We start from the raw sequence: 21,149 nt of genomic DNA, 5'->3' as shown, positions 1-21,149 counted from the left end.
GAGCTCTGCTGATACTAAGAAAAGATCTGATGAAGTCCTAAGAACACATCTGCTCCTTCTAATGAAAGAACCTGGTGCAAACACTGAGATAATGTTGAGCTACCTAAAAATGCTGAAAGCTTATACTCAGGGAGGCTATAAACTACAGCACTCAATGTGTACTTGGTAAGAGTGACTTCTACACATCTTCAGGGAAAGCAGAAGCACTACCTGACTGAGACCACAGCATAAACATAAGTCTAACACAAAAAATTTGTTCTTTGAAAGGACAAGTTTAGCTCACACTCACCACCTCTTTCTGTGGAAATATTAAAAGAGAAAAAATAATCAGTCATTAAGAAATTTCTTTCCCAGATACAATATTTACCTTCAGGACATTCAGTAGCATACAAGTTTTTAGGATCTTTCTTTTTATACAGTTCTTTAAAGGAAATATTACTGTACTTGTCTAGTATCCAATTCTCATGCATCTAAAAAGGAAAGCTGTTTTATCTTATGAAGACCCACTCCATAATAGACTTTTAGAGAGTCATCACTAATAATGGAAGTCAAAATCTATCCAGAGTTTCACATAAGGCTCTGTGAATGGTACAGCAAAAGAGAGTAACATAGAAACTGAAAAAATAATGCATTTTTAAAAAGCATTTTTAAAGTAAGTTGAGATAACACTGCGTTAATGTATGTCTAGTTATTTGCAGCAAAAATTATCTTCTCATTAATGGAATAAGTAATTCAGTAGGAACAAGCATGTGCATGTTGGACGTGGTCTAGGAGACAGGTGGACAAAATATCTGTTTTTTTACAAAAACTGTTTGAAATCTCTCAACACTACATTATTTTACATCTCACAAAAGTATTTTACAAATCCTTTATGGAAACATAGTCCAGTTTGTGAATCCATCCTAAAGGGGCTGGAAGTGTTTATGCATGAGCTAACAGCTCTGGAGGCACTATGTAAACACATATTATCATGGATTACCACTGAAATAATCCAAAACACAAATTTTTGTCATGTCCTTATAAAGTAGTTCTAAATTTTGCATTAGGGAGGAAGGTTCAATATTTCACTCTTTGTTCTTCCAAAGTGAGATTAAAACAAATGTAGGAATAACTGCCATATGTTTGAGGCAGATGTTATGTTGTTTGGTCAGTCTTAATTGTTGCTAATTTAAATACAGTTTGAGAGCAAATTAGCAGTAGCTATAACACTGTTCTGGTTGCTTCTGATTAGCTGAGATTGAATGGAAATTCAGGCCTTATGTATTAACTCCAAATACCACTGCGTCTTGGTAAGTCTCACTGTTTTACAATTTTAACCTTTTCTGCATATCACTATTAGAGTACTGCAAGATCAAATTATGGCAGAAAGGCTATTTGTCAAAAGCAAAAAATCAAAATACTGTACTGGCATCCACTGACCTCAAGAAAGCACCATCTTATTTTAAACTCTTTTTGCTCATGTGCTTTAAGATAAGATTTCTCTTGAAAGCCTTTAAAAATATGGTATTTTGTGACATTCTCTTTACTTCAGCTTTTCTGCTTTTATGATGCACCCTCAGATCTTGACTTTTCCCCATGAGCAAAAGAGATAAAAGCTGACTTTCAAAGGTTGGGATTCTCACCTATAATAGGAGCTATAAACACATCTAAATATTTCAAGGCTTTAAAAAACTGTAAGAGTTAGCAACATTGCTGTAAACCAAGTATCTGAGAATAAATAAGCTGCACACTTGGTTGCTGCAAAATTGGTGTAACAGTCTACAATGAATTAGGCTATATTGAAACAGCTTTCATTCCTTTTTTTTTTTTGGTGAAAGGCCTTTTTCAAAAAAAAGTTGGTGAGAAAGTGTGCTTTGCATTTTTACTCCTATTGATAAGAACTTCATCCAAGGTACCTTCATCTATCATCCTGAACAAACAACACTCATCACCACATTGTGCAGCAATCGCTACACATGGTGTAGGTGATTGCTACATATGCTGAAACCCACAAAGCCTACTGCAATGTAATTCATTAAAAAAAAGCAGTAAATTCACCTTGGTGCCCCTTGAATGGTGAAGGCCTTGTCTGCATGCTGATCCCCCAGCTTTGTCATCACTTCATATAGTTTGTGACATAGCTGTGAAAACAAAACACTTGCCTGAGTTTACGTGAATGACTACAGTCATGATTAAAAACACAGGTGATAAATCTGGTCTGATAACTCATAACCTGGTAATATATAATCTGATGGCTTTACACTATAGTATAAATCCTTTCAAAAATTCTCAGTGCCATGTACAACAAAAGCCTAAATGGAAACCTAGCAAAATCCATAGAATCAAAAATAATAGCAGTTCTTCAAAAACATAAGTTGTTTTTCAGCAAACAAGTTCATAAGTGTGCCTGACTGCTATGTGAAGTCTGATGAAGGAGGTCACTGGAAATTTAGAGCAACATGGGTAGCCAAGAAAATTCATGTTTTTCCGGTCAAAAACCTAATCCCAATTTACATAGCACTTCCGTAAAGCCAGTTTTTAAAAAAAATTTTGGTTCCAATTAGTAGGTTACTATAGATAATACACTGCCACTTAGCCAGGCACATTCAAAAGATCCTCACTGAAACCACCTGATTTGCCTAACAGTCACAGATATAATGCTGCACTGCTGACAATATATATAGCAGACTTGAAGGGAATGCTTGACATGTTTTTCTTGTACTGATTAAAGCAAAGAGGTGATTAGAAATTGGACATGGTAAAAATACTGAAGGCAACAATAAATTAGCAAAGTAGAAAGTGAATTTAGTGCTACAAGTGATAAGGCACTATAATCCAAAATTGTAGGGGCTGCTCTTCCCTTAAGGAGAGAACAAATATGACACATAGAAATAAATACAATGGTTATACTACAAATCTGTACTTACGGCAAATTCGCACATGTGCCTCTGCTAGATTTTTACCACAAGACATCTGTTTGCTGTCATGCATATATATCATAATCCATTATACATGAGATAGTAATTTTTACTCACTAAAGCTATTTCCTTGTGAAACTTGGCTTCAAGGCTGGATACATTTTTGAAGGTGTTCACATAGAAGCCAATTCGTCTATAAAGGATAGCACAAAGAAAGGTAAAAGAGAATAAAAGATATGAGTGGGAGCCCCACAAAGGTAAATTAATTTCCAGATTACAAGCAACATTCTTGACTATTACTCTCAGCAAAGTAAATAACTGAATGAAATGTCAAAATTTCAGACTAGTTTGTTCATGATTATTTCTGTTCATGTTGAGAAACATCATATTTCACACCAAACAGTAAACCAAGTTGAGACTACTACAGACTGGGAGGCCTTCAGCGTGTTTTAGAGAAGGGAAGAGTGGAAAAGGATGGTCACAAGTGCAGTATGAGCACATGGGAGGCAAGGTGCTCTGGGCAGCCCATCTCCCACCAGACAGCACACTAGATGCTATTGCAGCACCAAGGTGATGAAGTTGCTTCTGGGGTCAGCTTTAATGTATACAGCTCAGTATAGCCCAGGGCTGGGTGTCCCATGCTCAGTCCTCCTTAAAGAAATCAGCCCTGAAACACATGCACACGTATGAAAGAGAAAATACTTTAATACAGATTAGACATTTTTGCACATATAGTCAAAAATCTTCTACCTTTCAGAAGCAGAAGGTGTTTTCTTAGGTTTTGTATTATTCTTTTTCCTATTTAAAACTTTCATGTGTGATTTCCCTCAACTTTTATTAAAAAAGTAATCTTTGGAATAAAAATAAGCCTGAAAAATGTCAACTCAATTTTCTTCCTGAAGAATTGTAATAACTAAAATAAAGGACTCTGAAAGCAACTGGTTTCTAAATTATGCCTATTGCTCAAATTAAATTGTACCTTTCCCTGAGACTAGTTAGTGGGCAACACATATTGAAACAAAAGGGTCCTTACTCTAAATCATTCATATGCAGTTTTACTCTTAGTAGGCCCATAAAACAAATATCTTGAAGTGCTAAGAAGATTTTCAACTGAAATAGGCAGAAACACAGCAGGAAAACACTCTATTGATCTGAAATTAAACAGGATTTCATTTAGAAGGCATAAAAGACAAAGGATACTTCAGTGACTCACAATACATTTCCATTCCAGATTGTCAACTGTTAAAGAACACAGGACACTAATGAGATGCTTCTTTTTCTACCAATTTTGTTCTCCCATTCATATTGTCTGCACTTTCTGAATAAACACAATTCATGACTAAACATCTTGAACGAATGATCTATGCCATCAAATCCTTTTACATCACAGACATAATCAGTGCAAAAGTATGACGTGTATTCTGACGTAGTTATAACAAAAAGTGACCTGTAAGTAGACCCAAATCACCGTAGACTATTCTGTGCTCTATCATAGTTATTTACTCACAAAATGTAGACCCTTTTGCACCTCAGAATGAAGATATGGTAATGAATGTGAAGTGATGATGAATCTGAAATGTGAATTCAGTGATACACTGAAGAAAATCAGCACTTACAGTAAGTATATTTTGGAGCACTTACATACAGTTTTCCTTTTATTATTTCAAAAAGACAATGGATGCAATCTTTAAGAATCCAGCAATGCATTTTCTATCGGCTCATTAAAATCCCCTCATTCCCTTTCCTTAGTCCACGTTTAGGCCTTGCAGACAATATCTGTCTAGGCTTACCGTGACCACAGAGATGGTAACTCTTCTTGTAAGTCAGTGTTAAAGTCTTCAAACACTTTCTGTGCTTTTTGAAATTCTTCTTCTGCCTAAACCAAAATGAAAAGCGTTACTTCTGCAATCACTACAACATAGCAAAACCTGCCAAAATTACTTTTGTCTGGTTTTTTTTGGTGGGTCCTTTAAAATTTTTATTTAAAAAGGATGTGATTCAGTCTCATGCCATAGAGGCCAACATAGGATTTGCTGTGCCCTCAGTCTCATCAAGAGAGACAGTTAAGGCTCAAACAGGACTCATTTGTAGAAGACATTGTGTCCACAACATGCACTGAAGTTTTCAATATACATTTACACTTCAAGATATCATTTCCACTTCTAAGAGAGCAAATTGTTCTGTCTCTGCACAGACAAAAAAAGCCACCGAAGTTCCCTAAGTCTTTTGCCAGCATGTTTCTGTTCGTGCTACCTTGGTAATTCTGCCTTCGTCTTTTCTTTTTGAACTCTGTAGGGCTTCTAGATGATGCCTTGCACTGTCATAGTCCACTAGCTTCCTGCTTCGTTTTGCAATGCGAGTCTGTACAGGGATAGAAACGAAAGTAAGGATGAAGAGCACTTTTTTAAAAGCTACTTTACTTACGTTGTCAATTAAATTTTAGACTTACTTTTATTCTCCCTTATTTGCTGTTCATATCAGAATTATTATCACAGAATATGCCCAGTTGGAAGGGACCACAAGGATCATTGAGCCCAACTCTTACCCCACAGAGGACCATCCCCGAAGTCACACCATGTGCCTGAGAGTATTGTTTGAACGCTTCCTGAACTCTGTCAGGCTTGGTGCTGTGACTACTTTCCTGGAGAACCTGTTCCAGCACCCAACTACACTCTGAGTAAAGAACCATTTCCTAATATCCAACCTAAACCTCCCCTGACACAACTTCAGGCCATTCCCTCAGGTCCTGTCACTGGTCACCAGAGAAAAGATCAGTTCCTGCCCCTCCTGTTACCCTCATGAAGAAGTTGTAGACTGTGATGAGGTCTCCCCTCAGACTCCTTTCTCCAGGCTGAATGGACCAAGTGACCTCAGCCACTCCTCATACAGCTTTCCCTCAAGGCCCTTCACCATTCCTTGCCCTCCTCTGGACACTCTCAAACAGCTTAATATCTTTCCTATATTGAGGTGCCCCAACTGCACACAATATTCAAGGTGAGGTCACACCAGAGCAGAGCAGGACAATCCTGTCCCTGGACCAGCTGGTGATGCTTTGTCTGATGGCCCCCAGGACATAGTTGGCCCTCCTGGCTGCCAGGGCACTGCTGACTCATATTCAACTGGTCACTGACCAGGACCCCCAGGTCCCTTTCTGTGGCACTGCTTTCCAGCATCTCATTCCCCAGTCTGTATGGACATCTAAGATTGCCCCATCCCAAATGCAGAATCCAGCACTTTCCCTTGTTGAACTTCATATGGTTGGTGATTGCCCAGTCCTCTCATTTGTCGAGGTGTCACTGCGGGGCTTCCCAGCCTTCAAGGGAGCCAACAGCTCCTCCCAGTTTTGTGTCATCTGCAGACTTGCTCAGTATCTCTTCCAGTCCTGCATCCAAGTCATTTATGAAGATGTTGAGGAGCACAGGGCCTAAGACGGAGCCCTGTGGAACCCCACTAGTGACAGGTCACCAGTCTGATGTTACCCCATTCACTATCACCCTCTGTGCTTGACCCATGAGCCAATTGCTCACCCACCACATGATGTGTTTATCCAGCTGCGGGCTGGACATTTTGTCCAGAAGGATACTGTGAGAGACAGTATCGAAAGCTTTACTGGAATCCAAAAAGATGACATCAACTGGCTTCCCTTGATCATCTAGGTGGGTTACCTTGTCATAGAAGGAAATCAGGTTCTTTTCATGAAGCCATGCTGGCTGTAACCAATGACTGCATTGTCCTCCAGGTGTTTTTTCAATACCTCCCAGAATAATCTTCTCCATAACTTTACCAGGCACTGAAGTGAGACTGACAGGCTTGTAGTTTCCAGGGTCCTGCTTCTTGCCCCTCTTGAAAAGTGGGACAACATTTGCCAGCTTCTACTCAAGCTGGGACCTCTCTGGATTGCCAAGACTGCTCAAAAGTCATCAAGAGAGGTTTTGTGATGACATCAGGTAGCTCTTTTAGGATTCTTGGATGAATCCCGTCAGGGCCCAAAGGGATCCAGCTGGAGCAGGAGATCCTGCACAATTTTAGCATTGATCATTCTTGCAGTCATGGTGCTCCAGCTCAGGGCACTGAGATCCCGTTGGTCTGTCACCCACGTTGAAGACAAAATGTTAAACACCTCTGCCTTGTCTCTGTCCCTGTTTGTGAGGTGACCATCTTGATCCTGTAATGGGCCAATGATATTTCTGTACTGCCTATTGACATTAATATATTTGAAAAAACTCTTTTTAGTGTCACCAACATTTCTGTCCAGCTTCAACTCCAGTTGAGCTTTGGTCACATGAACTTTCTTCTCATGTCACTTGACCTTGCTACCTTTTTGCCTTATTTCCATGAGAAGATTCCTGTTCAGCCAAGCCGGCCTTCTGCCTCACCTGCCTGACTTTCAACATTTGGGAATTGCCTGCTCCTGTGCCCTTATGAGGTGATGTTTGAAAAGAGACCAGTGCTGATGAACCCCAGCATCTGCAAAAACATTTTCCAGGGGACCTTACTAATTCCCTGAGCAGCCTGAATCATGCAGGAATATGGAACAGTAAAAGAGACAAACTAATCACCTTATTTTAACTAATCAATTTATAGACAGTTTGGAATGGGGGTTTTGTGGGTGTAGGGCTTATAGGCCTTAGAACTAAGATTCCAACGTTATGTAAGACTTTTCATTCTCCCGAACAAGTGAACCTGGTAAACTCATGGTAATACAATCTTTTTCCCTTATATATAGTGTGGAAAATTAGTAATTAATGCATTTTTTTTAGAGTTGGAAAAATGCTAAAATATTATGCCAGAATATTTTGAATTGGAAGAGATCCACAAGGATCATCAAGTCCAACTCATACAGAGACTGAACACACAACCCTGGTATTATTAGAACCATGCTCTAACCAACTGAGCTAATCTCAGGGTATACTTCTAACTTTAGTTGTTTTGACACATAACTAAGACAATTGGAGTTTATTGTATATATATACTTTGATATAGACTTTACAAAGCTATATATTATATGCAAATTTCACATGCTGAGAGGGCATAAGCACAGTTGGATTTAAAAGCGAGTTTAGGACTGTACATCAGTAATATTAGTATTTTTTAATTAATTTTTCATTAGTCCCTGATGTACAAGACAAATGTGATGACTGTGTGATACCTATTCAATCACAAACCATCATAAAAAATTTCCAGCTATGTCCATAAAGTCATATTCAAATATAAAAGTATCTAACTGTCACCTCTAATAATTCTTTATCCCCACACATTTAATTTACAAGTCATTTAGCTGGTCTGTATGCCAGACAGGCATCTGGGAGAGGCTAGAATCTGCATAACATTCTCTACTGATTACAAAATCTTTTGATCACTAATTAGAAGATAGAAACCATGGCTTAGATGCGTGAAAGATACTTGCAGGTGCATCTAGCCAATAACAAAAAGCCTGTTTGCCATATAATTTGTCTAGCATTTTAACAGCTGAACAGCTTAATGTGTCCCTATTAAAGTCAGTAAAAATTATGTCATACCAAAGAAACAGGAGCAGGAAAAAAACATAAAAGTTTCCTCTACAAAGGTTAATTTACTTCCAGGTACTAATGCATGAAAAATATTTTTGTTCACTTGAAAAATCAGCATGGCCTAATATCAGGGATTTACTTACAGAACATCTTGTACATTACAGGAGAGAATGATTTTAGTCTTCCCCCCTTTCTCATTTTTCTTTTCTTGTAATCTCATCTTCTATTTATTTTGCAACTCAACAGCAATTTTACAAATTGTCTTTATAGAAAATCATTACTCTACTTTGATATCAGGAAATTGTCCTAGATATGTATCCAAGGTTAACAGCGACCCATCCACCAGTTTTTGATGGAAGTCTTCCCAAAGTTCATCACATTTCTGAAAAGGCAGAGAGAAAAATGTACTTAGTATTTTAATGTCACTTTAAGCCCAGGAGAAATAAAAATGTAATTGGCAAAGATAAATATTTCTGAAGTTTTAGAATCTTCTTTATGGCAATAAATCAGAGCACACTCATAAGATGAATGAAAAGGAATACCTTGACATTGAAAATGTAATTCACAACAAAGTAAGATTTAGCTTAATAATTAGTTTGTGTTTTCATTACTTCAAATAATAACTGCTATGTGAAAATAAGGATATCACGAGTTCAAGGTGTTCCTCAGGGTTTCCTGAGGATTCCTGAGGTCAAAGGCGCAGATTCTGAACCTGCCATAGTTCTTGCATCTAAGTATATTTGCTGATCGTGAACCTTCCTTACAGAGAAAGGAAGTACAACTAAAAATAGAAGAGTAAATAAAATAAAGGGAAAGGTCTTTCCAGTTCTTACTTTCTTGGCCATTATGGTTCATATGATGATACGGTTGATGCATAGACAAGAACTCTACTTCGCACTACTGGAGAACTGGGATGACAGATATGAAATATCCCAACATCAGCAGGCAAAATAAACAAAATTCACACCCTGCCCAGCACTATCCACATCCTCGCCTCCCCCAGGTCCTGAAGGTATTGTTCTTTTCCCCAGTTCCCAGCCCCCTTTGGAGCTCTGGGGTAGTCACCAAGAGAAATCCCTTGTAGTTTTCTGGTTTTTAAGAGTATGTTAATGCAGCTCATGTGACAAGGACTTATTCCTTACTAGAAGCAAATTCTGTTACATGGACATAGTGCTTGGGTTCTCAATTGAACAAGTCATTAGCACGCATGAAACATCCTGATTCCCCCTTCTTTGCACATTTCTAAAATCACTCAACATCCTCCTTTGATGGGAGGAAGGTTAAAGGGTGTGAGCACTGCTCTGCAGTGCTGGGAGTCTGGGAGGCTATTCCCTAGTGTTCATTTTATCATAAGCTACTATAGGGCATATTTTAAATACTGTGTGATGACAGTCTTCAGTTCATTTATCTCCTACTCTAAAGGAGTCCCTAATGAATTTTTACAATCTATTAAACATGCTTAAAAGAAATACCTAATTTATTAACACAATATTTAATCAAAGTGGCCTACAGAGTAGCATAGCATTAGATCATAGCAAGCAACTGCCAGTTTTGAGCATTTGCCTTTGTACCTTGCTGATACATATTTTGGACAAATTAAAGTAATGAAGGTTTTCTGAAAGCTAATGGACTCAAACAACATTGCTGAAGGGTCCTTTAAGCTATCATCCTTCCTACCATACAGAATAAGGTCAATTATGTGGATCCCTTTTGGAATGATCATTTATATCCTAGACTGAACAGATACATAATTCTTCTGTACTCTAGGTTGAAGGATGCATAAATTCGCATTTGTGACTATGTAGGTAAAAAAAATCAAGAGATTTTGTAATATTGCTCATGAGTTTCTTATTAAGAAGACATACCTAACATTTATCTTTAAATCTAATAGAGCTTAAGATCCAAATTATGGTCCTTTCACACACAGCTACAAATTTCTGAGTGCAAAATCTAGTAGTCTCCAGACACAAGATGAGGTGCTACAGCAAGATGCAGCATGAGATTTTCCAGCTGTTTAATCTAAAAAAATATAAATGGTATGGGATCTAAAATTATACAGTTTGGAAGTTGTGTGCTTTTCAAATCAAAAACACGTCATGTCTTCAGCAGCAGGGAAAGGTAGGAGATGGCAGCCACAGAGAAGCAAAGCTTACAGATAAGCAGATTTGGTAAGACTGTAAGTTCTGTACTGCAGTTTCTTGTTAACTATATTATCAAGGAGGCCTTGCAAACTGAATGCCAGTTGGCTAAAAGCTTCACTGACAAACTGTTTCAACTTCCTTGTCACCACCAGCACATTTGCTGACAGGTTTCCCCCAGAATTAAGGCTGTTTAAGCAAGCAATTCAGAGCACCTCAAGTCAAATTCCTGCAGTGTCATCTAGAAAAGCCTCTTCTCTAATCACTGGAGGAAGTTACAAAGGTGAAAATGAATAATGTCCTGCAGCCTAATTTACCCTTTAATTCCATAGTCTTTTCAGAGACAGGTGAGTATCTCATCAGATATCCTGTTTAGTGCCACTAGCTCAAAAGCTGTTACACACCACACAAGGATAAGCAGATTTGATTATTTTAAACATTCATTTGAATTGAGAATCCTGATTGTAAAACTGCACATAAGATACCTCTGTCAATCAGATGCTATCAGGACCAACTCTGCGCACACTGACGTTGACCTCAGTGGGAGCTTATATGAGCTAGTTTGTAAAACAGACACTTCAAGTGCTGCTTCTGGTCAGCAGGAGCTGCATTTCACAAGACCAACAATTTATATGCTGAGAAAACAGGATTTAACATGCAACAAAGAATTAAGGTGACTTTCAGATACACACTTCTCCTCAACAGCTCAGATAATCCATTTGCAGCTGAAGTACCTTTTCCCTCTTTTCATGCATCTTACCTCTCCAATCATTTTCACATCTTCACGCCCGTACCAGTCTGGCTCATAAACTTCATGAAGAGACTCTGTAAGCTTCTTTGAGGCATCTTGCATCCCTGCAATCAGACAGAAGGAGGAACATATAACTGCAAACTACAAGAAACAGTTGCTAAATATCTTTATTTTCACCCACATGTACCACTATTCTATTCCCTCTGGCAAATTAAGAAAGAAATGCCTGAAGTTGGGGAGAGTACTGTAATGGACCAGATTTTATCAAGAATCTTGTATGCTCACCCAGTAGCTTTACAAGTTTTTGGAGCCCAGTGCTTATTTAGGCTTGCAGTGAGGTGGTGCTTGCAGAGAAGCACCACATGCTAAGCCAAACTGATCAGTCACTTTTGGAGCTTTTGCTACCACAGGTGGAACAAGGACAAGGACTACTGATGATAATCACTCTGTAATACACAGAGGAGCTGGCTTAAATATGAAATGGTTTCAATGAAATTATGAGAAGGAGCCTAAGTCTATCTTCAGTGAGATCCATTTGACCCCAATGAATATAAAAAACACCCTCAGTAAAGGCACTGCCTTTCTATTTTCATGGAGCACCAATCCATCAGATGCTGAATATGTTTCTGAACCCAGTGAAACCAAACAGATCTCACCTAACTTGAAAAGAATTCAGAATCAGTAATTTTAAAATGATGTCTTTTATTTCAACTTCTTTGCAAAATCCGAACAACGCTGTTAAATTTTTTACTTAGCATTAACTTTTTTTAAAAAGGTACATTTTTTTATCTAACCAAAAAGGATTCCTGAATAAAGGGGATTTTTTTTCCTTAACAGATGCCAAATTACAGTAAAATACAGATGATCGCATATTTCCAGGCAGAACTCATTTAAAATCTTTAATGACACTGCAAATTAATCAACTCAAGAAGTAAGACAAAACCAGCACAGCATCACCATGTTTAAAAAGGCTGTTTCTCTCCACTCAGGGTGAACACACAGACCAGGAGGGTTCACTCATCCCTGTTTGTGCTCAATCTTTTATGATACCTGAACTTCTGCCCTTCAGCACTGTGTGATAAACCTGCCATGTATTGTGGCAGGCAGGCTGGCACAGCTGCTAGATAATCCCTCCTGCAGCTTCCACTCAGCTCGGTCACAGACCAGGCTGGCACAGAGCACCTTTCCTCTGCACACTTTCTTTCTGAAGTACTACAGGGCTTGGCCATATATCTGCTTAAGAGAATAAGTAAAAGACACTTAATACCCCGTGCTTGAGTCATATCAAAACTGCACCAACTTTTACACTTTTTTCAGTTCTGAGAATCGGGTAATCCTCCATTCCACTACATTCCCGTAAAAAACATCAGCCAAATCCAGCTGCAGTTTAAAGCAAGTGGGCATTATAGTACTTGGTTTCTTCAGTCAGAGCCTTCAGTCTGAAATTTCCAGGCCAAGATCATCCATTGCACTCCTCTCCAACTGCACCCATACCAGGTTTACTGCACTACCCCAAATGAGTGCAAAGATAAATACCAATCCAATGAATTCCTGTTCTTTTTCATGTCTGTGGGCATAAACTTATAATGTCCAATGATATTTTTATCTGGCTTGTTTTCATATAGAATTATTTCTTATAAACTGATATGCGTTATTCAGCACTAAAATAGAGGATTAGTGCCTCAGTCATAGACTGTAGGCTGTTTCTGCTGTTTTTAACTGCTATCATTGAGAAAGATAAATTGTTACAAGCAAGTCATTAAAGTACTAAGAAATGTGAAAAGAATTTTTACTGCTGATGAACAGTTAGAAATTTATACTTAATATCAATTGTTTCATTCAGTACTGCTTCTTGGTAATTGGATCATTTATTCAATAACTAAAAATGCCAAAATATTTTAATTGCTTAGGAAAAATTGCTAAATAACCCAATTACTGAAGTCTGAGACTCTTGGATTAAATCACCCTCTTTCTCTGGCAAAGAGTCCCTGTTTCCAGAACCCCAAAAAACTTCTAGAGGCCCCCATGTGATAGGTGGTGGCAGTGCAGAGACATCCCCACTAAACACTCTAGGGGTAGCAGAGGGTAGGCAACTCTTTACCATCACAATTCCAATGTACTCAAGCTCCCGTTTAGACTGGCCTGGGACAGCATGTGGCTGTAGAACTTATATACTGTGGGGTCTCCTTACTCACCCTCAGGGTAATCTAGGTTGAATCACGAAGAAACTTCCATTTTCCTAATGGGGTGAGGCATCTTGGACTGGCTCTTAATATTTAATTACTTACGTGGTTCTCCAGGAAAATTACCCATCCTGCCATAAGGGATTATTTTAACAATAATTTGTTATTGTTACTAACCCATTAGACTTTCCACTGGAACAATTCAATTATTTCATAATTCATGAATAAATTTTGCAGAAAGATTATAAATAGTTTTATTGCTTTCAAGAAATTACATGAGTGACTTTAAGATTCATGTGTCTGGAGGATACATGTAGTTCTGTCAGCCACAGACTAACACAACTAGGCAGGAAAACTTCTTACAGACTTGCAAAACCTACCCTCTCCTTCCTGTAGACTAGTTACTACATTAAGCTACCTGAAAGGTATGGTGTTTCTTTTTAATCATGCAGGATTCCTTTTAATCTTTGTCACCTTGCCACATGCATGAAGATCAAGGTTTTTATCTCCCCATCTGCACTGGTACTTGCAAAGAGCTTGGGGTAGAGGACAGGAGATTGATTTAGGGTTTCTATAACAATTGGTCCATAAAACCATTCAAGTCACTTACAACTCTCAATAGATTAAAAATTAATCAAGAAGTAGAGAACCCCGATACATATTGCCAAGGAGACTGGGAAAGACAGAAGACTGAGGCATGAGATGACTAAAGCTATGGGGGATAGTATACAATCTTGTCAGTACAAACAGCATATATTAAACTATCATGCAGGCGAAATAAAACATCACATAAAAGCCATTCACAAGTTCAACAGCTTTATGACATGGTTCCTCCAAGTCCTTGAATAACCAACAGGAAAGATCAATGTCCAGCTAAAACTAAGAAGCACCAATGAACAAAAGAAAGAGTCTGAATACAGCAAAAATTCTTTTAAGGATGTGTGATACTAAACCTCAAATTGTCAAGTTTATTAAAATGAAGGGACAGAGAGTCATAATAAGGCTGAACTGACCATTCTTTGCTTAAATCCCCACCTGGAGTACTGTGCCAAGTACTCAGCACAAGAAAGACATGGATCTGTTAGAGCAGGTCTAGAGAAGGCCACAATGATGCTCAGAGGAATGGAGAACCTCTTCTATGAAGACAGGCTGAGACAGCTGGGGTTGTTCAGTCTGGTGAAAAGAAGGCTCTGGGGACACCTCACTGTGGCTGATAGTACTTAAAGGGAGCTTCTGAGAAAGAGGGAAAGCAACTTTTCACACGGGCAGACAAAGGTAGGACACAGTGGTAGGACAAAGGGGAATGAATGGTTTGAAACTAAAAGAGGAGAGCTTTAGATTAGATGTTAGGGAGAAATTCTCTGAGGGTGGTGAGGCACTGGAACAGGCTGCCCAGAGAAGTTGTAGACGCCCTGCCCCTGGAAGTGTTCAAGGCCAGGTTGGACGCAGCTTGGAGCAACTTGGTCTACTGGATGGTATCCCTGCCCATGTCAGGGGTGTTGGAACTAGGTGATCTATAAGGTCCCTTCCAACCCAAACATTCTATGATTCTATGAAATCGTGCCTGGATTTCTACTTTTAACTTCCAATATTGAGTCACTTAGAAGTCATGCAATGAAATGAAGTTTGTTACTGGAGTTCAGTTCCTGAACCCCCTTAAAATGAACTGCTTCTCTCATACCTCTAAGAGTATAAGGATGTCAAGTGTATTATTTTCCAGTAATTCAAATATATGCAATTATATGATTGTCCTTTTTTCCTGCAAAATGAGCCCCTGATGACAGCATGACTCCAAGGCTCTGATGTCCTTGGCACAAAAATATCACTCCAGTGCCTAAATATGGGGGTTCCCATGCTTTTGTGCATAGACACCCCAAAATCTTCTAATGATGGCAGTCCTTCAAAGAATATCAACAAAGAGACTGTAGCAGCTGCTTCCGTCATCTAAAATCTGGAAAGGTCTTTAGCATTGCTGACCTAGTCAGCTTTGAGGAAGCCCCAACCAGAGCTGTGTATTGTGGTCTACTGTCTCAGGTTGTGTGCTCTCTCCACAGCACCAACATGTGTGCCAAGGATGCCCACTGGTGGCTTGTTGACTTTGAAGAATAACGTTTTAAGGCTCTTGTGAGTTCCTTATGACCGGATCTTTTCAAAGACATGTAGATAATATGGTGTTAGCAAGCACTTTTCATTCTCAGTAAGAAGGTCAGTCTGGATGAATTACAGGTTGAACAAGAGAAAGGTGCTGAACAGAAAAGCATGGCTATAAAGGTAAAACCTGAACAATGAAATATTTTACACAGAGATAAAAACAAAATTTGATGCAAAGAGCAGCCCAATAAAGGGAAAATGAGCAAAAGGATCATGAGTGTAGAACACTAGGAAGAGAAAGAGAGAAAGAAAATGAAACTGAGAGGAGTGTTGTTGTCACTTACATGGAAATCAAAGTATCATGTAAACAGTCAGCCTACATGACAGATAAGTCATCCAGCCAACAAACAGCCTTATCATGCTGCTTCTGAGTAACCATCATATAATGTGTGTGGGGAAAAGTGAAAAATAAGAGAACAAAATAAGCATTCAGTGGGTCCCCAAAAATGACTGATGCTAAAATTTCCTCTAAGAATAAGAGACATTGCTCAAATTTGTCTGGTATGGTATTTTCTTTGGCCAGTCCATCCAGAAAATAATACATGGTCAAAGACATTAAGCTACTGCTTTGCTCCCCATTTTACATTTTCTATCAAAAAGAGCTTTCTTACCTGTCTGTGAACAGCTGCTGAAGCCTTATTATGACAGTGATTTCCAGGGATGTTAACACTCATTTGCAACATTTTCCCTACTGGACTGGAGCCAGGTTAAAAATACATACACACATATATATCTATCATATATATATATATATATATATATATAAATATATATATATTTATCTCAAGAAGCCACTGTCTCTCTATCAGTCACCAACTCCCATTCCCTTCCCTTAGCACCTCCAACTCCTCCAGAGAGAGGTGGCATGAGAAAGAGAACACTTTGCATACAGTGTGCAGTTGAGTGCTGGATTTACAAATGTCTAGTAGGATTTAAATGCTATTTACTTATCTCTAATATTTAAGCTCTGACCAGTGAAATTCTACTACTTGGATTTTCAATGTAGTATCAAAAGACATCATATTTGAGTTTTAAACTTAAAAAAAATGGATTAAGCACTCAGAAATATATGAGAAATCACATCATTGCAGGGAGTATGGTTTTGGAGGAAGATCGTCATCCAACTAGTAATACATGGCAACGTTACAGTTGCAGAGATAAAGCAATCCCTTGATTGGGATGCCTTGCACGGGGTATTTAACATTACAGCATTTGCAAAGATGAATAACAAGATGTGTAGATTTTGTGGGTGCTGAAAATGCATGCAACATGAGAATCTGAGCAGTGCTTCTGCACACAAAGGACAGTCAAGGATAAGCTCTACATGCAAGACTGTACCCACGAGTTGATGTTGAAGCTGCAGAATACCTAGCAACAGGCTAAAGAGAATTTTATGTGTATTTATCTTTGCATAACTTAAACAAGCCTACTTGACTCAACTTTTAAAAAAACTTTGCTTTATGAAAGCATGATGTAAAACTTAAAAATCACCTTTAATGGCTGCTAAATATCCTCTCAGTTCTCTCTGGAGTCTGGAACCCTCTGCCTGGAAAAGAAAAAGAAAGGAAGTGAAAACACATTTCAGTTATGTTTAATGCCTTGAAACATGCATACAGGATGAAAACATAACTACAAAAAGCAATTTCAGGAGTTATCTGATACATAGTGTCACATGTTGCAAGCATGCACAGATTCACACAGAAAAGGAGTCCTGGCAAAGATGTTATGCATAGTGTACTGTCTAGGCTAGAATTTCTGGGTTTATTTTATCAGTCATCTGCACAGGAAGAATTCCACACAAAGAAAACCAGGTATATTTTACAGCCAAGATCCAGTTCAAGTCAGCCTGGCCAATGGCCTAACCTGAAACACAAAGAGAAAGGTGCACTTCCACTGGAAACCACTCAAATGAGGCCACTCTAGACTTGCAGAAAATCTATGGTCTTACATAAATTGCTTACTATCTTTGCAAACAATTTACCAAGAACTTTAACATTTTAACATTTTGCAAGTAAATAACTCCTAAAATACAATAATTTTAGTTACTTGTTTTGTTTAGCTAGTGTATGTTGCAGTTTATTGTGAAAATTCAACTGTTTCTTTGGCAAATACATCAAAATTGTCTTTCTCATATAAATGGCCTTTGAAAAACTCAGAACAGACAAAGCACTTATCTTTGACTGTATCACAAGTTGGACTTCACAGCTCCTAGGATTTGCAAAGAAATCTGTGCTACACACATCCTTTATTGCTAAAAAGCTGCTGTCCAGGTCACCTTCAATAGCTTGAAGATTTTTTAAACACTCTACATTTACCAGTTCCCAATATTTTTCAAATTATTTATTTAAGCAATTGGAAACTACAGGAATTTCAGCTTGCAGTCACATTTTGTCTCTTACAGCTACACCATATGGAAAAATCAGCTGCAAAATATGACTGACTGCTTTGGAGTTTATCTTGTATTTTCATGTGAAAGTCAGAACATGAAGGTTGCATGTGAATAGTGTGAATACTTGAGAAGGCAGAAGGTGTAAGATGTTATAATCCCACTTAAGTCAAAGGACTTCTGATGTCAGTAAAGTCTGCATCAGCGACTGCAATGCTCAGAGCATTCAGACACAGAATCATAAGAAATTCAGGTTGAAAGGGGCTATCTGGCACTTAGAATCCACCTACCAGCAGCCACTTGAAAGTCCAAGTTATGGTTCTGAAAAAGACTTACCTCACCAGTACACACACTGCAATGCAGAAAACATCCACCAAACTCACTTGCTTCTCCCAGCTTCCTGAAGGGAACTGAAGGCTTTTAGAATGGGATCAACACTATTCTTTACCCCTCTCCCTCAAATTGTATTGATAATATGGACCTTGGTGATATGGATTGATGATATGGACCTTGATGTTCAAGGTCCTGGAAATAGTAAGGAATTTGGAAGGTAAAAATGCCGGAGTGGGTCTAGAAAGTAGACTGAATTTGCTTTTCAGATTCAACAAAGAGAAGAAAGCTTTTACACTAATTTGATCTGGAGCAAGTCACCTACAGCTCTCAAAGCCATTAATCGACTAAATTCCAAGCACAGGCATAGACCACCTGAGAAGCTGCTGAGTAACAGCAAGTGCACAGGAGCAGCCAGCCCACCAACCTTTCTCTGGTTTGGGACCATATTCGATGCTCCAAAGAAAGGCAACCCATTCCCTTGCTTTGGGATCAATGCTGCATATCAAAACAAGGGCCAGACAGGTGCAGGTTGAGTATCAGTGGATTAAACCTCAGGTTTAATTACCTATAAAGCAACTGAAAGTTCTGAAGTAGTAGCTTGATGTTGTGTCCTTTGAGAAAATATACATGCATACATCTTAATACTCCTTAGTGAAAAGTACTACCCTAACGCATCATTACAACACATTATATCATCTCACGTAACACAGTAGTTGCTGACCTCTTTCTACTTCATTCTGTGCTAGAAGGGGAGGAAAGGATATGACTGCTTTTCATGGACCAAGGCATTAAGTCATCACTGTTGCTACAGACAAAAGAAGATTGTACCTGGGAGCAAATTTCTCAATCTTGTGTCTGAAGAAGAGTATCAGCAAACTTTAGGCAGAAAGAGAAGTTCCCCTTTTATGCATGTCAGTCTCCTCCTGGAAGGATCCCTTATACTCTGAGAAGTCACATGAAGGTACAGAAATTATCTTTCCAGTTTATACCTTCTTTAACCTGAGCACTTGTGGTGAAAACAGAAGATACAGCAACTTTGTTCTTCACCATGCTCCAGCTGAACAGGTGCTCATACAATAAAAATTTTTAGTTACTAAAAAATTTCTGGTGCTTCAGGAGCAGAAAACTGCAGCTGGAAGGTTGAGAAACTTATTAGCTGACCTCATGTCCAGTAAGAGGTCTACATTTACTCATACAAATGTGGTTTTGTCTCTAGGACTAACTAGCACACCACAAATGGCATGTCTGGGAAACACTGCTGGAACACTATGCTTATAACAGAACTGCCGTGCAGTTTTATGACTGGTACCCTAACCCACTATGAGATCTATTGTGCTTGGTTAGCATCATTCATCACTAGCAACCGCTGCTCAGGAAAACGTGTAAGAAAAAGTCGAAGTATGATGCAAATATCTTGCCATATGTGCTGTTATGAGTTCTGACACTTCATTCAAAAGAATAATTATAACATGCATCTCTTTCAGTCTAGGTTATTAACAGGCCAAAAACCACTGAAATATCCAAGCACGATAGAGCCATAAGAATTTTTCCTTGTTAGCAAATGTTGTGTGACGTGACATTAAAGCACCCATGAACAAGGGTCAGCTCCCACTGAATTTGAGAGATAATATCTCAATTTCAATGGCAACAGAACTAGACCTTTCTAAAAATACCAGAAATAAAAATTAGCATCAAAAGTCCTCAGCCCTGTGAATTCTGCAAAATGTGCTTCTGGTCTACACACTTTCTATAGTAAACTCACTATTACAGAAGACAGATATACTTTACGGCCTAATTTAATATTCACAGGATGAAAATACTGCACTGTTGGTTTTGCACATCTTGCAAACTGTGATATAAAGGTTTTAAAAAGTACTATTTTGAAGATTGTCACATATTTAATGTTGCCTCTTTGTGGTGTTTACTGGTACATTCTTTCTACTTTCTGGTCTATCAGATGAAAGCATCTGGTGGCTCTGAAACCACTGCTCCAAGTATTTTAATTAAAGCCATGAATTTTGTTAAATGAGATGCAGCTTCTTGAGGGAGAATGAAAAGTAGGTGCCATTTCGCCAATGTCATGTTCCTTTGAAATGGAATTTCCCAAGACAGCACTGATGCTCTGTTCTACGTGAGGAAGCAAAATGAGTTAGAGTTTCATAATACGTAAGAAACTCCAGAGAGAAATCTCAATAGCATACTTAATAGCAAACTTTTCACAATCAGGTTGTTTGATAACAATATGCAAGTTCCAGCAGACTCCAGCACCAAAAATCAGTGCTCTTACCTCACCTGGTCAAATTCAATATACAAATTTCCAAAAATCTACTATGTAATCCTATTAAACTGCACATGTGAGCAAGGGAAGCATGCTAACAGCCTAAACCAACATCCACCTTTAGGAAAGTCGACACATCTCTTCACAGCAATGTTCCAAACAACAGTTTGTTGCTTTGAACATGGTAGCATATCACCTTTCTACTCTCTAGTCTCATTACATGGTCAGTATTATATAGTTGTTAAAGACACATGCACTCAGTGAGATAACGAGGTTCAGTGTTTCAGAATCTTGTCCTCTACAGCCACAGGTCTTACATACCCTTACAGCAGCACTAAGCCTTTTCAGCACTACTGATTCTTGCGTATGTTTGGTTTTGGTTTTCTTTTCAAATAATAGCATTTGGATCAGCTCTATTATGTCACAGAATATTCTGAGTTGGAAGGGACCCACAAGGATCACTGAGTCCAACTCTTAAGTGAATGGCCCATACAGGGATCGAACCCACAACCTTGGCATTAT

The 21,149-nt window shown here is 38.5% G+C and overlaps 1 protein-coding gene across 1 annotated transcript in view; it reads right to left on the bottom strand.

Moving 5' to 3' along the window:
- The window catches only part of LOC127476169 (amphiphysin), a 117,479-nt gene that overhangs the window by 36,482 nt on the left and 59,848 nt on the right, over positions 1–21,149 (bottom strand). Inside the window, exons 3-9 of the mRNA XM_051798734.1 lie at positions 17,122–17,176; positions 11,306–11,400; positions 8,694–8,789; positions 5,151–5,258; positions 4,688–4,773; positions 3,015–3,090; positions 2,038–2,120 (exon numbers count right to left, since the gene is read on the bottom strand). Of these exons, the coding sequence (XP_051654694.1) occupies positions 2,038–2,120; positions 3,015–3,090; positions 4,688–4,773; positions 5,151–5,258; positions 8,694–8,789; positions 11,306–11,400; positions 17,122–17,176 (599 nt within the window). The remainder of the gene's footprint in view (positions 1–2,037; positions 2,121–3,014; positions 3,091–4,687; positions 4,774–5,150; positions 5,259–8,693; positions 8,790–11,305; positions 11,401–17,121; positions 17,177–21,149) is intronic.

The sequence above is a fragment of the Manacus candei genome, unplaced genomic scaffold (genome assembly GCF_025592945.1).
Source record: "Manacus candei isolate 608988 ecotype Guabito, Panama unplaced genomic scaffold, ASM2559294v1 h1tg000049l, whole genome shotgun sequence".
Lineage (NCBI taxonomy): Eukaryota > Metazoa > Chordata > Aves > Passeriformes > Pipridae > Manacus > Manacus candei.
Note: the sequence above shows the minus strand (reverse complement) of the source record. Positions and strands in the feature narration are given on the sequence as shown.